At 40.9% G+C, this 18398-nt stretch overlaps 1 protein-coding gene across 1 annotated transcript; it reads left to right on the forward strand.

Annotated features, from left to right (window-relative positions):
- Positions 1-535: 535 nt before the first annotated feature.
- Positions 536-17938, forward strand: LTA4H (leukotriene A4 hydrolase; the record flags this gene model as incomplete). Its single annotated transcript, XM_083698675.1, has 19 exons — positions 536-688; positions 2294-2424; positions 2959-3079; positions 4270-4338; positions 8076-8180; positions 8329-8381; positions 9235-9307; positions 10682-10822; positions 11005-11028; positions 11944-12014; positions 12123-12234; positions 12711-12855; positions 12946-13049; positions 13690-13760; positions 14627-14681; positions 15428-15523; positions 16504-16586; positions 17221-17325; positions 17486-17938. The coding sequence occupies 19 exons, from the start codon at positions 536-538 to the stop codon at positions 17628-17630; spliced, it is 1857 nt and encodes a 618-aa protein (XP_083554801.1). The 3' UTR covers positions 17631-17938.
- Between the last annotated feature and the right edge of the window lie 460 nt (positions 17939-18398).

The raw sequence follows: 18398 nt of genomic DNA on the forward strand, positions 1-18398 counted from the left end.
ATTAGCCATTGCTGTAAGCATTGCTAGTGCAAAACCGGCACTTACTCTGCAAGCAGAGACAAGTATTAATAAACCAGTAGGTGAATTGTACATGTTCGAAATAATTGCTGTAAACTGTATTATATATACAGTATAGACAGAGCAAAGAAAGGAAGAAAAAAACATAGTACCTCCCCGTCGGGGAATCGAACCCCGGTCTCCCGCGTGACAGGCGGGGATACTCACCACTATACTAACGAGGAACCACTTGGTCAGCCCTCTTCCTCTGTCAATTTAAATTCTTTCTCCGGAGAATTCACGGCGTGCCATAGGATAACCGGCCCATCCAAACAGAAGCCATTGAACGAGGCTTTCCCGTAGTGGATTGTGGGAGTGGTAGTCCGCCATCCGTATTTTCCTTAGGCTCTCCCCATCTAAAGAACTGTCTTTCCCAGAATCCCTTTCCCTTGACCACGCCTCACGAGGCGGGGCCTGCGGCCGGCAGGCCGGCTCTTAAGCGCCGTGGGCCGGCTGGCGTGAAGGCGAGAGAGCAGCCATGGCCGAGGAGGATCCCAGCTCCTTCGCGTCGCCCAGCTGCTGCCGCACCCATCACCTCCACCTGCGTTGCCGCGTGGACTTCGCCAGCCGCTCGCTGAGGGGGACCGCGGCCCTCACCGTGAGGGCGGAGAGGGACAGCCTGCGCAGACTGGTAACTTCTTCTCTAGACGGGCGGGGCGAGGCGCGGGGCTCTAGGTCTGTAGGGAGAGGGGAAGACCGGCCGCCCTCCGTCGTGGAGCCGGCAGGAGCTCAGGCCCCTCTGTGGGGCGGAGGGCGGCGGCCGCTCCAGAGGGGAACAGGAAGAGACCCCTGGGAAGCCGCACCGGCTGGAAAGTTACTGGGTGACACCTTCTCCTTTGACGCCTCCTTCGTCCCAAGATAATATCTTTCTCTCTCCTCTTACCTGGGGGCGCCTTTACCTTCGAGGAACCCAGCGGAGCTTCCTTTGGAGCAGTGGTTCCCATCCTTTTTTGGGGGCCATGCCCCACCTAAGTATCTCTAAAATCCTGATGCCGGCCCCCCCCGTGACATATAATTTATGATTTAAAAATTGGGCCACTAACTTGGTCTAAACAGGCTTCCAAATTGCCCCCCTTAAAAATCAAATTGCCCCCCTGTGGGGCATGTGCCCCGCCTTGGGAATCACAGCTTTGGAGGAAACGGGCGTAGGGATTGTGCGCAAAGCTGGCTTGGGCTTCTGTTTTAAGTTGGTTTGTCTTAAGCAGATGCTCTTGAGGCTGGCGACTTTCTCTCGTGGCTCCAGTATTTGCATTTTGTTTCCTTGGAAGTTGTACTTTGTCACGCTGGTATGGTAGGGGCTTGCAAAAGCAAGTTCCTCAAGGGCTTCTCTCTCTCTCTAAACTTAAGTGGCCGATTCCTTGATAAAGAACTGGAGGCGATTGCTAAAGTCTTTCGGTTGATTTGAAGTTGGAGAGATCGCTGGATCTTCTAAATTGTAAACAAAGATCCAAGTCAAGTTTCTCAGTAAAGGGAAGTTTCCAAGTCAAGTTTCTGTCAGTTTCTGGGATATTGTCCCTAATGATTACACAATATCCTAAAAATATTTAATGCACTTCAGGGACTGATATACTTTACTTGGTGCTGCTGTTGTGTAAATAAATGTATGATTTATAATAGTGTCTTCTACAAGTTGACTCTCCTGGCCACAGAAATGGGTTACACCTGGCCAAAAAAAATCTTAAGTGTCTTTGTTTCATCAGCTGTTTAGTACTTTGGAACAATGCGAGTTTCTGTTCTTTGTAAGTACTTGAAGGCACAGAGACCTAAGGTTGTGGAATGAACAGAACATTTTAAGTGAAATACAGCTAACTCTAGATACTGTGTTTTCCTACATCTTAAAAACAGATGTAGAAAACTGGCCACAACATAGCTGCAGTTGTGTAGCTCTGAAGCATATAATTGCTTGTGCTGTGCAGATAAAGCTTTGCAAGATGCTTGTCTTGTATTCATATAGCGCCTAGAGATTGATAGCACCGACTGTTCTGAAAATTGAGCTGGGCAATGCAATCAAGTGCTGCTCAGTCCCCTTTGTCTTGGCAACATAATCCTTTTGCATGTTAACAACATGCAAGGAAAGGATGGGCTACATTTTTGAGCCTTTGCAACTGTCTGCTTCTCTATTTCTTTGGGAATTTATGAACAGAATTTATACTGGCCATTTAAAATATTGAATATATTGATTAAATTTTCAATATATATTAGTGTGTTTGTCAATAGCTCATGAACTCACTTACAGGTTTTGGACACAAAGGATCTAACAATACACAAAGTGGTTGTCAATAAGCAAGATGCACAATTTGTTCTTGGGGAACGTCATAGCTTCAAAGGAGCACCGCTGGAAATCACACTACCTTTTGAGTTGGGAAAGTATGTGTGTTCAGTTTATCCCCCTTTTCTGGTCTCTTGATGATCTTACCTTAAAATGTGCTAGATTAAGAGGTTGTGTCATGCTAAACTAGCAGTTGCGCTTGTGTAATATCGTAGCATATGACATGATGCCAGACTTGCAGAAATTTGCTTAAGAGTCTGGCAAAATATACATACTTTGGGCCCGTATAGGTTTTTTCTTGCTATAAAATCTGATAAGACTTGTTCCTTGAGGTAGTTAGGACTCATTTTCCTGAAATTCTAATATACACCACTCAATGTATTTGTGAGTTAGGGCTACTGTTGCTCATGCACAAACAACTTTGTAGTTGTTTGAATGGAAGATTATTTGCCCACTACATATTCTTCATTAACATAATTAAATTGCTTGGCTGTTAAATTTTTAAGAAAACGACTGCCTAAGTTTGTCCCTAAATTTGCAGTTACAAATTTAAACGTTAGAACTTTCCAAAGATGATGGAAGTATCACATCTGACCTGTTCTCAAAAATGCACACTATTCCAATATTCACAGGGGGCAAGATGTGGTTGTAGAGATCACTTTTGAAACATCTCCAAGGTCTTCAGCTCTCCAATGGTTCACTCCAGAGCAGACATCGGGGAAAAGGCACCCATTTCTCTTCAGTCAGTGTCAGGTGAGCAAACCATTGTTTTCCTTCTCTGCTATGGGCAACCTTTTCCCACATGTTACTTAGTTTTGTGTATCCTGCACTGCTTCCACTTGGCCAAACGGTGCCTGTCAACTGAATTGACTTGAGCCAAGACTGTCTGCCACAGACTCTCTTAAAGTATATATCATACAATCTTACATTCTTTAAAAGTTTTATGACCTGGTGGCTAAGAGAACAGGGTCATTGTGTCTTGCAAATCTTGTGTACTATCTTCTAAATGTCAGACATTTATGCTTCAACACATTTGTATGAACTATAATACTAAGTGCAACTGTTAATAGGGTTGTAATTCTTTACCAAAGGTCAGAAATAAGGTGATAATAGTGTTGAACAAGATTTGCAAAACAAAATCGTTTTGATACTTAGAACATCAAACCATTTTATTTCCACCAAAGTCAATTAATGATGGAGGTGCTGTCTAGACTTTCCCTGTGGTCTTCTGGAGATGAGCAGTAAAGGGAGAAAACTTTACCCATTTCCTAAAGTCCTTATACTGGGGTATGAAAATAAATTAGTAGAACCATTCCTGTAAGGAGCTTGCTTTAGATCGATCCATTAGGTGCAGGATGAAGCAGATGTAGGATGTGCTACCAGGTAAATTCAGAGAAGCTCATAGAATTACACAGGAACAGATATGGTAGGGAGGGAATGCTTGATAGTTGCTGAATTTTTGGATAGAACACTTTTTTGGTGGAAAGTCTAGGAAATTTCCTGCTTTCCCCCCAGAAAACCCATATCACTGGTTACTGCCTTTTTATGATTACTTGGAAGCATGTATGTTGTATAAAGTTCTGGAGGGTGCTCTATTATGACATTTTTGAAGCAATGTTTATAATGTGGTGAGGCAATCACAAATAGTACATGTGCTTGTGATCTTACTGGTCCACTTGCCTTTCAAATTTCAAATTGCCTTCTAAACTAAGGGGCATTTGATTGGTGGACTGCATTAGGGAATGTGAAATGTATATATGAATTTGAAGCAGGCACATGAGCCTAGATTGTGCCTAGATGTGGTTACTTGGGGGTATTATGCTTTTGATGGTAGCAGTGTAGTGCAAAAAAATAATAATGTAATATTAAAAAATGTTCCTTGTGCATTACTTTATCTGCCTGTAAGAATAGCAGCCTGTAATCTGTGTCACTTTGTTTTTTAGGCCACACACTGCAGAGCTGTTCTTCCCTGCCAGGACACTCCTTCAGTGAAGCTAACATACTATGCAGAAGTAGGTGAACCTGAAAGCTCTGTACCCCTGAGGTGCAAACTTCGCTCTCTTATTTAGAAGTCATCCATAATCTCTATTAGTGCATTGTTATTCATTAAAACCCTGCCACCAAACTGTGCAGCTTGAGTGAACATGCAGACTAAAAAACTGAAAATGTATAGCGGGTACCCAATTGTTATTTTGTTCGTAAAGCTTTGGTGCACAAATTTAAGTGTCTACTGCTTTATAAGATTCCAGTTGGTTGCCTAACTCTATCTGGAAGGTGCCATTGTCTTTTAACAAATAGATGGGGTTTGGAGAAGAACTAGGTGTTAGTACAGACCCGGGTGCTCCGCGTGCTGATGTCACTCGCACATGTCGCAGGGCGTGTGAACACCCAATGGTGTGTGTGCAGGGCGTGTGAACACCCAATGGTGTGTGTGCAGGGCCGCTGTAGAACTTGGGGAGGCTTGGCCCCCATGGCCCTGCATAGATGGTGCGCCTGTACAGACTAAACAGTAAGATTCTTGCTTAATCAAACTTGTCCATTTCTATAAATCATGGCTTAGGAAGCAAGGATAGTTATTTGATCTGGAGCCACTCTTGAATATGCAGAAAACTAGTTGGTTAGCCTCCACTGTAAGAGGGCGCCATGGGATAGGTTTTGACAGATTGAATTTGCAATGTTGGAAATAAAATAATACCTTGTTCCATGGAGGATGGCCCAGCAGGTGAGAAACCCTGCCATCTAGTGTCCAAAGGGAGGAAAATTAACTTCTGGAAGCAGCTGGTCTTGTGTGTCCCTTTTCCTGCCTTTTGTCCATGGTGGTTTCTCTTTTTAGCTTCAATTTTTTTCTTTCAAGTGGATTTTTTCCCCTTTGACTGCTTCTCTCTCCTGGGTTTGGGTGAGTGTGGAAGAAATGTTTGTATATAAAAGTGACTGTTCGAATCCAACAAGCACTTGTCAAGCTGTCTGTTTGTTCTAGCACTTGGCAGAAACTGCTTAGGATTCATAACACAGGAATCTTAACAAATTGGCTAAAGTAAATTGGCTGAGTAGAAGTTTTTCCCACGATAAGCTTACAGTAAAACCAATTTCTGTCTTCAGGGCAATCCTTAAAGAAAATGTTGCTAAATAAAGGAGGCTTGAAGATGTTTGTTTTCCCAGCCCAAGGAAGCCAAGCTCTGGCTTTGAAAACTTTCTTCTGAAATTGTGCTTATGCTCCATGACATAAGTCCTTTGAACAATTGAGCCATTCAGTGAGCTGGGTAGAGTTTGATCTATTTGCTTATCATCAGACTTGCATGGCAAATTTGCATCAGATAATTAGGAACATATGAAGCTGCTTCATACCGTATCAGAATTTGGGTCCTTCTAGCTCAGTATCGCTTGCATCAGGGGTGGGGAACCAGTTTCAGCCCATAGCCAAAATTCCTATCTGGACAACCTTCCAGCGGCCACATGCTAGTGATTGGCAGGGCTGGAGGCAAAAGTGGGCAGAACAACACTGAATGTTACCTTTGCACAGTAAGCTAGTTCCTTTATACTTTTACATCCCTCTGTATCCTCCATCCATGAAAGCTTTATCAGAGTTTGAAGACACATTCCAGCAAGGCAAAAACAGTCAAGGAGGTTTCAGAGAAAGTCTGGTCAGGGATGTTGCTCAGGAGGGTGTGGCTTGGGGGTGGTTCTCCTAGCATTCAGACAAGTGACTCTCCCAGTCCTGCCTGGAGATTTCAAGAACTGGACTTGAAATTGTAAAGTATGTTGTCTCTCACTGAGCCACAACTTCTTCCCTAAAAGAACGGGCACACTGACAACAGTTACTTGGCTGCATCTTTAACATCTCGGACTCATCTGGGCCCTGGACAAGGGTTTCTGGAGGGACCAGTGGGATAATTATGTATCAGTAGAGAATGGCCACAGACAGGTTTCATGTAAATTAGTTGCCAAAGCCTGCACCTCAGCAGCAGGAGCCGTGGAGTTCCTTGAACTCATTGCTTTCCTAAACCTGAAAACAAGAGGATCTGGCAGGTGACAAGTCATGTATAGACTGGACCACATGACATCTCCCCAATCTGGCCTTAAGACAAATCTGAGAAAAGTAGGCATGTTTTTCCAAGATCCATGCAAATATCAGAGTTTGGATAAAAGGATTAAGGATGCATGCACAAAGTACATTAAAAAAAAAATCCCTTTCCTCCTTCCTTCCCACTTCCTTTAAATTCCTATAAATGTTAATTGTTATTGATACAAAATACCAATGCATGTTACCATACGTCATTTCATATCTGCAATTATTGCAATAATTTGGGTAGATACTTTGATACAACTTTGTTAATATATTCAGAAATGTTTATTTATTTTAATTTTATGTAATTGTTGCATGTCATATGCTCTAGTGAAAACAAAGGTAGATGGATATATCAATGCTGCAGCCATGTTAAAACACTGATAATGAATAAAAACTGTTAACAGGAAAAAGAGCACGTTAGGAAAGAAGAAAAGTGTAGGCAGATTCTTGAGGGTACATGTTGCAGCCACACTGCTGAACCCAAGGAGGCCTGGGCATGACCAGTGCTTGCTGGGAACTCACTGGAAAATTCCATGTGCACCACTTTGAATTCTGTAGTGGAAGAAGATGGGCAATAAATGTTACCAATAAATAAAGCAGAGAACATTTTACAACCTAGTCTCGTGCAAACTGTCTCTGCTGCAGCCTCAACCCAGCAACTTTTCAAGTTGCTGCAGTGTTGCTGTTTGTGTAAATTACACCTTAGAACACACTTAAAACATTCAAGGGTATAATTTACCCTTGCCTATAAAGAATGCCGTAAGAAACAGATGGATATAAAGTTAAGTTTATTGGAAGTCAGAATCTCTTGCTTACCAGCCCCAGACACTTTATTACCCATAACCAGATGGCAGAGTGACACATTTTGCATCATTTGTGCCAGATTTGTCATGATAAGCACTTAAATAGCTGAAGAGGGAGGTTGTGAGAATGCGGTTTCAGCACTTAGAACTCCAGAATGTGGAAACTCTTGTGGCATTATTAACATAGCTGACTCAACATTTTAGCATGTTCTCCTTGAGAGTATCTATCTTTATGCATTGCAAAACATATCAGAGGTTACTTTTATCAGAAGTCTGGAGAGGGATATGTTGGTGGTTGGTTGCTCAATGTTGGGTGCAGGTTCCCAGGCCTCTGTCTTATGGGCTGTTAAGCCCTTGCACAGCTATTATTATTTTTTTAAAGAGTTGATGGGGAAAGCAAAGCAGGCCAGGACCATGGGAGGCAGTTTTAACTTTAAATTCTCTGTCACACTTCCAGTCTAATTTGGGGCAGAGGACCTGCAACAGTTCTTACCTGCCAGAAAGTGTTTTACTGCCCACACAGCACTGCTCAAAGTGTACGTCTTATGGGTGTCTTTTTGCAGGAACAGTCACTGTTTATTCTCTCCAAGAGATCAGTATGTTACAGGGAACCAAAAGATCAAAATTGCACATTGGCATGTGTTACTTGTGATCAAGTAACTTGATGTTTGTCATGACACCGGGGAATGTCACTTAACACTTCTGAAAAACCCAAGTGTGAACATGGCAGAAAATAAGGGGAGCTTTCAGGTAAGGCGAGAAGTGAATTATTTCTGAGCTGCGCTGCTACAGAATTGCCATTCTAGGGTATAATTGCCTGCAAGGTGTGAAATAGTTAACATTATTAAATAAAAACAAATGTATTTTTGTACTTCACTAGATATCTGTTCCGAATGAGCTGGTGGCACTTATGAGTGCCAAGACAGATGGAGACTTGCCTGACCCAGAAGAAAGCACAAGGAAGATATACCGCTTCATACAAAATGTAAGCCATTATGCACTTTCAGCCCACAATGGTCGGTTACATAATGTAGATATGCATCACTGGATAACTTTGGCTTCAGCCTTGTAGGTGTAAAATATGTGACATGTAGCACTGTTATTGTTTCTATTTTTCTCTCCTTTGGGGTTAGGTTCCAATACCCTGCTATCTGATTGCTTTAGTTGTTGGTGCTTTGGAAAGCAGGTGAGTATTACTCAATAACTGTAGAAATTCCTCGATTTGTAAAGTGTAGAAATTGCTTGAGCCTGTCCTCTCTCAAGGGCTCGAAAGTGGGCTGCAGCCTATTTATCAATATTACGACAATGTCACTTTGGAGGACGGTAAAAATGATTCAGTAGGATTCATATCTGAACAGGAATCTGAAAGCACACTTCGTCTGTTCTACATTGGCTGCTAACAAAATATTATAGTTCAATCTAGCTTGTGACAGGCAAGACAACTTTCTGTTTTCCCTTTCTAATTACTTTGTATGCAGTAAGAATGGGCTGTTTTGGAAGCGATTTCTAGAATTAGACGGTATTTCTTTTGTTGCTTCCTCACTGAAGAATATAGTTGAGCTCCTGGAAGAAGTAGAAGTTGCAAGACAGTTGTGCAGAAACTGACTGGTACATGCACATTGTTTGGGCAATGCATCTTTGCATCAGTCCTTCCAGGTCACTCCAATTGTTGGGCTACAGAATGCTTAAATAGAGAGGAGTGTGAATATCATGACGAAGTATGACAAAGGCTGGCAGGGAGAACTTGCTTGCAAAAGGTAAAGTGTTGAAGGGTTTGGTGAAGCCCTGTCACCTTCTCCTAATGCACAAACTTTGGCCAGGTTATGGACTTATGTCTGCGCCAATCTTTGGAACCAGAGGCAATTAAAGGAACTGTTCACATCCGCTATTCCCTTTCAATAATGCTTTCTACAGCCACTCGCTTGTCCTAGCTACTAAAATGTCCACAAACAGCTGCATTGAAATTTTCGCTAAGATATAAGCAGCCAGGAAATCCAAGATGGTATTCCTGGTTTTTCTGACTGAATTTTGTTCTTCAGAGAGATTGGTCCCAGAACTTTGGTGTGGGCTGAAAAGGAGCTTGTGGACAAATCGGCATATGAATTTTCAGAGGTTAGTGAAAATTATGATTATATGACTTTGGTATATTGTGAAAAGATGAATAGCTGGTAGAGGCAGTGACCATTTTAGGTACGTCTAATTTACACATAGTTGCCGATGCACAGGTCCTTTTGGACCTGGAAGAAGGCAGAATGGGCAGAGCTTAGTTGACATTTGTGGGGGCTGGAAATGGAGCCCGTGTGCGAAATGGCCATTGCCTGTACTTAATTATTCCTTAGATAGCTGTACATTTTGCATAAGAAAAGCAAACTTGAGTGTTCTCCCAAGACCCTATGTAAAGCAAACATATAGCAAGTTTGAACATTAAAAGCTAATTGACTAAGCTGACTGCATTCCTCAGCTTCAATATAGTCTCAGAGGATTGCTCCACAACTGTCACCTGCATATAAGATGACTTGAAAGTGATTGTATCCTACCTCTATCACAGTTGTGTTTGTATTACTGTAATTCAAAATGCCATATTTGTGACAGGTTTGTAAGTACTTTCCCACTTCTTAAAATATGAAGCCACTTGTATTATTTCCCCACTAATAATGACTTTACAGACTTCCTGAATTTCAAGTCAGGAGGGACTTGGTTTCTATTCCTTCCAGTAGCACCTTAAAGACCAACTAAGTCAGTTCTTGGTATGAGCTTTCGTGTGCATGCACACTTCTTCAGATACACTGAAACAGAAGTTTCCAGACCCTTCTATATAGTGAGAAGGTGGGGAGGGGTATTACTCAGAAGGGTGGTGGGAATGGGTGATTGGCAGATAGCTGTGATGAGCCTGTTGACGACTCTTAACGACTGCAATAGGTCTTACAGGAAGAAGCAAGGGGTGAAAAGGTGAAAAATGGCTTTGTCATGTATAATGAGACAAGAATCCAAGGTCTTTGTTCAGTCCAGGTTTCTCCATGGTTTTAAGTTTGGTGATAAGTTGTAATTCAGCAGCTTCTCTTTCCAGTCTATTTCTGAAATTCCTTTCTTCCTGTAAGACCTGTTGCAGTCGTTAAGAGTCGTCAACAGGCTCATCACAGCTATCTGCCAATCACCCATTCCCACCACCCTTCTGAGTAATACCCCTCCCCACCTTCTCACTATATAGAAGGGTCTGGAAACTTCTGTTTCAGTGTATCTGAAGAAGTGTGCATGCACACGAAAGCTCATACCAAGAACTGACTTAGTTGGTCTTTAAGGTGCTACTGGAAGGATTTTTTTTTGTTTTGACTATGGCAGACCAACACGGCTACCTATCTGTAATTGGTTTCTATTGTCTGAGTAAAATTCAGTTACTATCCTGCCTGTGATGTATCTTATCTCACTAACTGGGCATTACCTGTATATATATTAGAACCTATTTTAGTTTACCGACCTTTTTTTCAGACAGAAGCCATGCTGAAAATTGCAGAAGACCTAGCAGGTCCTTATGTATGGGGTCAGTACAACTTGCTAGTGTTGCCACCATCATTTCCATATGGTGGTATGGAGAACCCCTGCCTCACTTTTGTGACTCCCACATTACTGGTAAGTGTGTCTCCCTCTCTTATGGATTACATTAGATAGCTTTCCTTAGGACATCACATTAAAGCCATTTAGAGTTTGGGACTTACATAGTGGCTTTCATTTTGCTAAGTGAAATGATACTATATTAAGCTTTCATCTGTCATGGATTAGTGAGGTAACTTTTTTATCTCTGTTTGCTGCAGGCTGGTGACAGATCATTATCCAATGTAAGTATGTCCAGCTGTACTCAAGTATTTATACTGAAGGTGCTCTTTTCCCCTGAAATCTAAACAAGGTGCCTGAAACATTAGGTGCTATGTATGTTTTCTAAGCAGTAAGCATACTTGGAATAGACGTAGACCCACTGAAATGAATGAAATTTATTTTAGAATTTGACTAATGTTGGAGATCGCCTAATATTTCTCACTGTTTACTTGTCTTGTAAGTTTTTAAACTTCAGTATTAAGAAACTGAAAATGTTGCCACTTTATAGAGTTCTGCACAATACAGTCTGCTCAGTTAACACTTAGACCGACTGTTCTCAAAACATTACATGAATTAAAAAAGACAACAAATTATGGTAAATTAAAAGGACAACAATAACAGCAGTGGTAGTAGCTGCTGGAGTGGAGGTTGCTGGTGGTCTGGAAACCAGATCTATGGAACATCACTGGGATATTGTACATTAAACCTGCCTTTCTTGGAACAAGTGTGGTTTTATTTTTATGTTGTAAGTTGTTTTGGGACCCTCTTCTGTGTGTGAGAAAGCCCAAAAAATGTATTTATGATCATGGAGTTGCTGGTGCTCCCCCCTTTTTTAAAAAATAAAAAGGCTTCTCTATTGAAACCATAATAAAGCTTGAAACCAAACAAATTTAAAAATGTTAGTTTAGATGCCACTAAAATGTGTAAGAATTTCAACATTATTTTGCATTTTGGGAGTTGATGATTAATTTCAGTGGAGGATAACCCAAGTACCTCCATGAAAATTGAAGCAACTTCTCCATGGTTATTACCATGTCTGCATGGGGCCAGTTTAGGACATCTTTGGCACCTAAGTGGCACCCTCCTTTCTGTTACAGATATGTGTGTTTGTAATAAAAGAGACCGCTATGTGCTTATGCCACTTCTATACATTTCAGGTTATCGCCCATGAAATTTCTCATAGCTGGACTGGGAATTTGGTAACAAACAAGACCTGGGAGCATTTTTGGTAGGTGAAATCCAAGTGCTTTTAAGACATTTCTTTTGGGGTGTGTTTAACTCATTAAAAAAATTCTCTAATTTACAGAAATAATGACTTGTGCGCTTGGTGTTTCAGGCTAAACGAAGGACACACAGTTTACTTGGAACGCAGGATCGGTGGCCGGCTCTTTGGTGAGCAGTTCAGGCATTTCCAAGCTCAGGGAGGCTGGAGAGAATTGCAGAACACGGTGAGTGCTTCTGGTTGATTTGAAGATTAACTTACACATAACTTTTCTTCAGAAATGCTGGGCACAAGTAAAGTTAAGAGCAAATTTATTGCTTTTATCTGGTATTGCAGATTTAATTTCTGCTCCATATTGTGGTAATTATCTTTAGAAAAGTTCTATCCTGCCTTTTGGCCTCTAAGGCAGCTTCCAGATTAAAAAGCACAACTTCAGTAAAAATTGGAGGGAAATAAACAGTATATCAATTAAATAACAAAGCAGCAGTAAAGGCATGGCATAAAATCAATGGGTAAGTTTTAAAATACATTCCAGTGCAGGAGATGAATTAGGATACAAATACTTTGTTGCCCTCCAAAAACACACAAGAGGAACAACCAGATTTCTTTTGGGAGGAAGTTCAGCAATCTGGTTGCTGGCAGGTAGAGTTCTGTTACAACTTCCAAGCACATCAGTTTCCAGCAATATGTGTCTCTTTCTAGATAAACACCCTTGGAAGCACAAACCCTGTGACTCACCTGATCCCTAATCTGAAAGAAGTAGATCCTGATGTTGCATATTCTTCTGTTCCGTATGAGAAAGGCTCTGCTTTACTACTTTATCTAGAACAGCTTCTTGGAGGGCCAGGTATTGGTTAATTTACTTTTAAATATGTGTGGCTTTTTTCCCCCTGTTGCAGCACTTTATTTCCTGTTAATGCATCTTATATGTTCCTAGATGTCTTCATTGGCTTCTTGAGGGCATACATCCAGCAGTTTGCATACAAGAGCATAGACACGGAAGACTGGAAGAATTTCCTGTACTCCTACTTCAAGGACAAGGTTAGGTGCTAATCTTCCAATTCAAGATGGAGTATTACCCCGTCAAGAGCAGCCAGCCTCCGATCCCTTTGGCTATGCAACAAATGTCAGCAAGAGTTATAGTGTCATAGGAAAATAAACTTCCACCTAGAAAAAACTTGTACTGCAGGTATCCCTCTCTCCTAGAAGTTCCCATATTGCAGAGATATGTGTACCTCTCCTGATTAGCTGCCTGCTTACTTGTGTTTATCACAGTGTTAATTGAAAAGTTTAATCTGACAATGAGTCATTCTCCCCGCCCCCAAAAAAGTCCACTTTGCTGAATGATTTTTTTGAGAGCTTAGTCTTAATTCTGTAGCTTTCAGTTTCATAAGGCCTTCTCAATTATGCCATCTTTGCTCTGTCATCAGTGTGGCAAAATGCTGGTAGAACCACACATTACACTGATCTTGTTATATGGAATTAAGCATGAAACGAGTAGAAGAAACTTTAGATTTCATAATTCAAGTTACTCAAATCATTTCATTGTATATGCGATTCCCATTAAAATTATCAATGAACAGTTAAAAATAAGTCTTCAAAAATATTGGAATCAATATGAGTTTCAAAGAAATAAAACACTTCCAAGATTTTGGATAATTTGTTGGTCTGTTCATTTTAGGTTGACCTTCTTAACAAAGTTGACTGGAATGCATGGATGAACACTCCTGGCATGCCTCCAGTAAAACCAACGTAAGCACATAATCTTTTTCTGTAACATTTCTATTTGTTTTGAAAGAGCACCTCTGTATAATAATAATCATGTTTATTTAATTAAAATATAATTTAAATTATTAAATATATGATTAGAGCTATTTATATAGCTGAATTTATTAGAATTTAATATTCAATTATATATTTAATAGAAATATATCCTTGATTATATTGGATCCTTAATATAATCACTTTTCCTCTTTTTAAATTTTTTATTTAATCAATTTTATACACACACACACACACACACACACACACATTTTATTTAACTTGATTTGATCCTTTTGGACTGGGGTAAGAAATGTTTTAAGTATGACTATAGCAAATGATCTAAATGCAGCATAAGCATGTCTCTTTCAATGATAAAAAATATTCCTCAAACACCTGCACAATTTTGGTTATGCCAATTTCTAAATGTGTCTGCTCAAAAAAATGTCCCTTTGGACTTCACTTTGTTTTCTACTGTTGGTTGTGACAGTAATATAGTCTATTCTCTTTCTTCAAAGCCAGATGTGATCAGTGAGGAGTATAAAAGAGAGCTGCTCATAAGCTACCGTATTTTTTGCACCATAACACTCACTTTTTTCCTCCTAGAAAGTAAGGGGAAATGTCTGTGCATGTTATGGAGGGAATGCCTACGGGTGGCATGCCTACGGATTTTCCTCCTCTAAAAACTACGTGCGTGTTATGGTCGGGTGCGTGTTATAGAGCGAAAAATACGGGTATATTGTAGCTGCTGGCAAGATAGAATTTGGATGTGTGCTCTAGATACAAATGCATGTGTTCTGTGTATGTTCAAGATACATTTTCTAAACAAGACATACTCATTTTTATGTCTTCACCAGGTATGATTCAACACTGTCAAATGCTTGTGTTGCCTTGAGTCAAAGATGGGTCAAAGTGAGTTAATGTCTCATGTACATAACGTGTTAAACACATGTTGAGTGAATTACTTGTAAGTGTTTTATTTTGCGTTGTCTTTCAACATGCATAACTAGGGATTCAATGCAATGTAGAATTTAGTAAAATCAATTTACAATTGAGGCAAACTTCAGGTTTTATTGATTTTATTTTTTTGTGACTTCAGACTTCATATTTTTTTGACATGAGCTTTCAAACTTCTCTTACATTAGAGGCAATAAATGCGGTATAGGGGGAGATAGGGTGTTGGAGGTTGGGCAGATCAGATAAAAAGAAGGGGCTATTGCTCAAAAGCTAAGGCATTTTCTGAATCTTCCTTCAGGGTCGTGGCTGCTGTCTCAGCCTGCCTCTTTAGTCTGGTGCTGTTTTAAGAACAAGTTAGGCATAATACAGTACTTTATTCATGATTTGATTATGGATTGGGGGATAGATAGAGGTGGGTTGGGCTGATTTGATCCACTTGTGCCCATCTGGGTATCTACTGACACATTAGCTGAAAGGTCACTGTAATTCATAAGGATTCCATGCAGATAGCATTCCTCCCAAGAGAAAAGAATCCAGAGCCCGTGAGTTATTCTTTTGACTTTTATGTATCCAAATGAGGTTTTCTAAACAAATTAAATTCAAATCTTAACTGCTGGTGTTGGGAATCAAAGACAATATCCCCCTGTAATTTCTTAAAGGCCTGCTTCTCCAATTTCCTCCTCATTCTGCTTGTCTTATAGGCCACAGAAAACGATCTTGGCTCCTTCAGCTCAGCTGATATAAAAGAGTTGTCTTCACACCAGCTTATTGAGTTTCTTGCACTACTGCTGCTGGAGGTAAATATAGGCAAAAGGGTTTTTTTTACCTTTCAGGATAAACGTTTGTGGCACCATCTTGTTGCGTTTCCAAGTTTGTAGAGTGATATTTAGGGGAGGTTGGCATCCATTTGTCTCGAGAGACAATGGAGGAGTGCTGTTGGAAGGTTTCGGTTCCTGTTGTGGCCATAGAGACAGATGCAGGAGAGGCGTGTTTGGTTGCAGCTGGGCCAGATGAAGGCGTTCAGTTATTAGTCATAGCATGTTCATTTCTCTCTTCCAATGACTGTTAGATCTTGTCACCTTAGTAGATAAGAGACTAAGTCTTAGTCGTACCTTGGTTCACGAACGCCTTGCGAGTCAAATGTTTTGGCTCCCGAACGCTGCAAACCCGGAAGTGAGTGTTCCGGTTTGCGAATGTTCTTTGGAACCCAAACGTCTGACATGGCTTGGCTGCAGGAGTTTCCTGCAGCCAATCGGAAGCCATACCTTGGTTTCCGAACGTTCTGGAAGTTGAAAGGACTTGCGGAACGGATTCCATTTGACTTCCAAGGTACCACTGTACTTCCAACTTATTGCTGTGCTTATATAGAATTGTAGAACCACTGTGGGATGTTGGTATCTTGTCCTACTGTTCTGACCACCCTGAACAGTATGCATGCACTTTGGCAGCAGACTGCAGAATGAGCGCCATTATGATCATGGAGTTGCTGGTGCTCCCCCCTTTTTTAAAAAATAAAAAGGCTTCTCTATTGAAACCATAATAAAGCTTGAAACCAAACAAATTTAAAAATGTTAGTTTAGATGCCACTAAAATGTGTAAGAATTTCAACATTATTTTGCATTTTGGGAGTTGATGATTAATTTCAGTGATCTATTGTGCAGGCACAATGGCTTCTTGCTTCAGGGGTGAACTCTAGAGCTGGCACAATTATTTAGAAGTGAAGAGTCGATGACTTGATGTTGCTTTTCTTTGTACCCCTCTTGTTTTATATTTTTAGAATCCTCTTCCAGTGAGCCATGTAAGACGAATGCAGGAAGTTTATGACTTCAATGCTGTGAACAACTCTGAAATTAGATTCAGGTTTGTAAAATGTAGGAATATTCTGAAATTTTACGAATGTAATGGATTGATACTATGTAGTAGTAACTTTTATTAAATCTGTAGTCGAATTGCCTATTATATATAAAATAAATGAAAGCACAAGTACATAGAACTGAGCAGTGATGTGTGTGCACATTCATACCTGAAATTGTAGAACAACTGTGAAAACAAATAATCCTGTTCGTCCCTGGTAAAGATCCCTGAAAGTAGTTTTGAATACTGTCCAACCGGGAACAGCTGGTTGCAAAGTTCTAAACTTACTTTTTTATTTAGAGATACATGCAAGCATGTGGTTTGTGGGGCCCTAACATCTTGCCAATGAGATCCAAATTCATTGAATAAGCAATCTTAGATGCAGAATAAACTATGCAAGCATTTTAAATTTATATAAATTTAAAGATTATTACTTACATCCCACATTTCCTTCGAAGAGCAAAGGGTGGTATAAATGGTTTGGTCTTCACAGAATCCCTGTAAGGTAGATTAGACTGTGACAGTGACTGTCCCAGAGTATCCCAGGTCCTAGTCCCAACTCTTTGGAGACTTGCTTGTTGTTAAACTTGGATTTTCTTGATCTTGATTTAGCTGACTAAAGGCTAATTCTGCTTTTCAGATGGCTGCGTCTCTGCATTCAAGCCAACTGGGAAGATGCCATTCCTTTGGCCCTGAAGATGGCTACAGAACAAGGCAGAATGAAATTCACTCGTCCTTTGTTTAAGTAAGACAATTACCTAAGCTGGCAGGCAGTGGTTCAATATTAGAAGTTCTCTACATATTACATGTTAAATACGTACAAAGTGGTTCTTCAAAGATAAATGGTACTTGTCTTGATTTTTTTTTTAAGTCGTTTAAAATTTATTTTGTGGCGTCTGTTTTAGGGACCTCTATAAATTTGACAAATCCCGTGCTCAAGCTGTCAGCGCTTTCCACGAGCACAAGGCTTCCATGCATCCAGTGACTGCGATGTTGGTAACCAAAGACCTGGGACTCGACGGACAAACAGCCCAACCTTTGCAGACCTAAGGATAAACTCCGATAAGAAAACTTCTTTCTTCTTCCCACTCCCTCCGTGAAAAAGAATCATTGTAACTTGCATGTTTGATTACTGAGCTAGCTTTCTGTTCTGATGCTGAATCAATAAGTGCCCCCCTGCCCCCACCCCTGATTATTCATGCTGGCATCTCAATCTTGTGCCTCATTTAAAATTCTGCAAAACCGGGGGAAAATAAGATATATTTTGACACTGCATTTGGCACTTCACCACAAGTAGCATTCATAGTTTTGCTACATGTACTGCTTTATTTGAAGCAATAAATCTTTTATGATAAATCAGATCGTCTTTCCGTATATTTAATTGCTTCCAGTATACAGAGTAAAGGTAAAGGGACCTCTGACCATTAGGTCCAGTCGTGACGACTCTGGGGTTGCAGCACTCATCTCACTTTATTGGCCGAGGGAGCCAGCGTACAGCTTCTGGGACATGTGGCCAGCATGACGAAGCCACTTCTAGCGAACCAGAGCAGCGCATGGAAACGCCATTTACCTTCCCGCTGGAGCGGTACCGATTTATCTACTTGCACTTTGACGTGCTTTTGAACTGCTAGGTTGGCAGGAGCAGGGACCGAGCAACGGGAGCTCACTCCGACGCGGGGATTCGAACCGCCAACCTTCTGATTGGCAAGTCCTAGGCTCTGTGTCACCCGCGTCCCAGTATACAGAGTACTGACATGCAAAAAGCTACTGTCTAGCCCTTGCATTCCCAGTGGTGGGTGGGACCAGAACTGGTGTTGG

This window comes from Podarcis gaigeae (genome assembly GCF_964106915.1).
Source record: "Podarcis gaigeae genome assembly, chromosome: 10".
NCBI classification, from domain to species: domain Eukaryota; kingdom Metazoa; phylum Chordata; class Lepidosauria; order Squamata; family Lacertidae; genus Podarcis; species Podarcis gaigeae.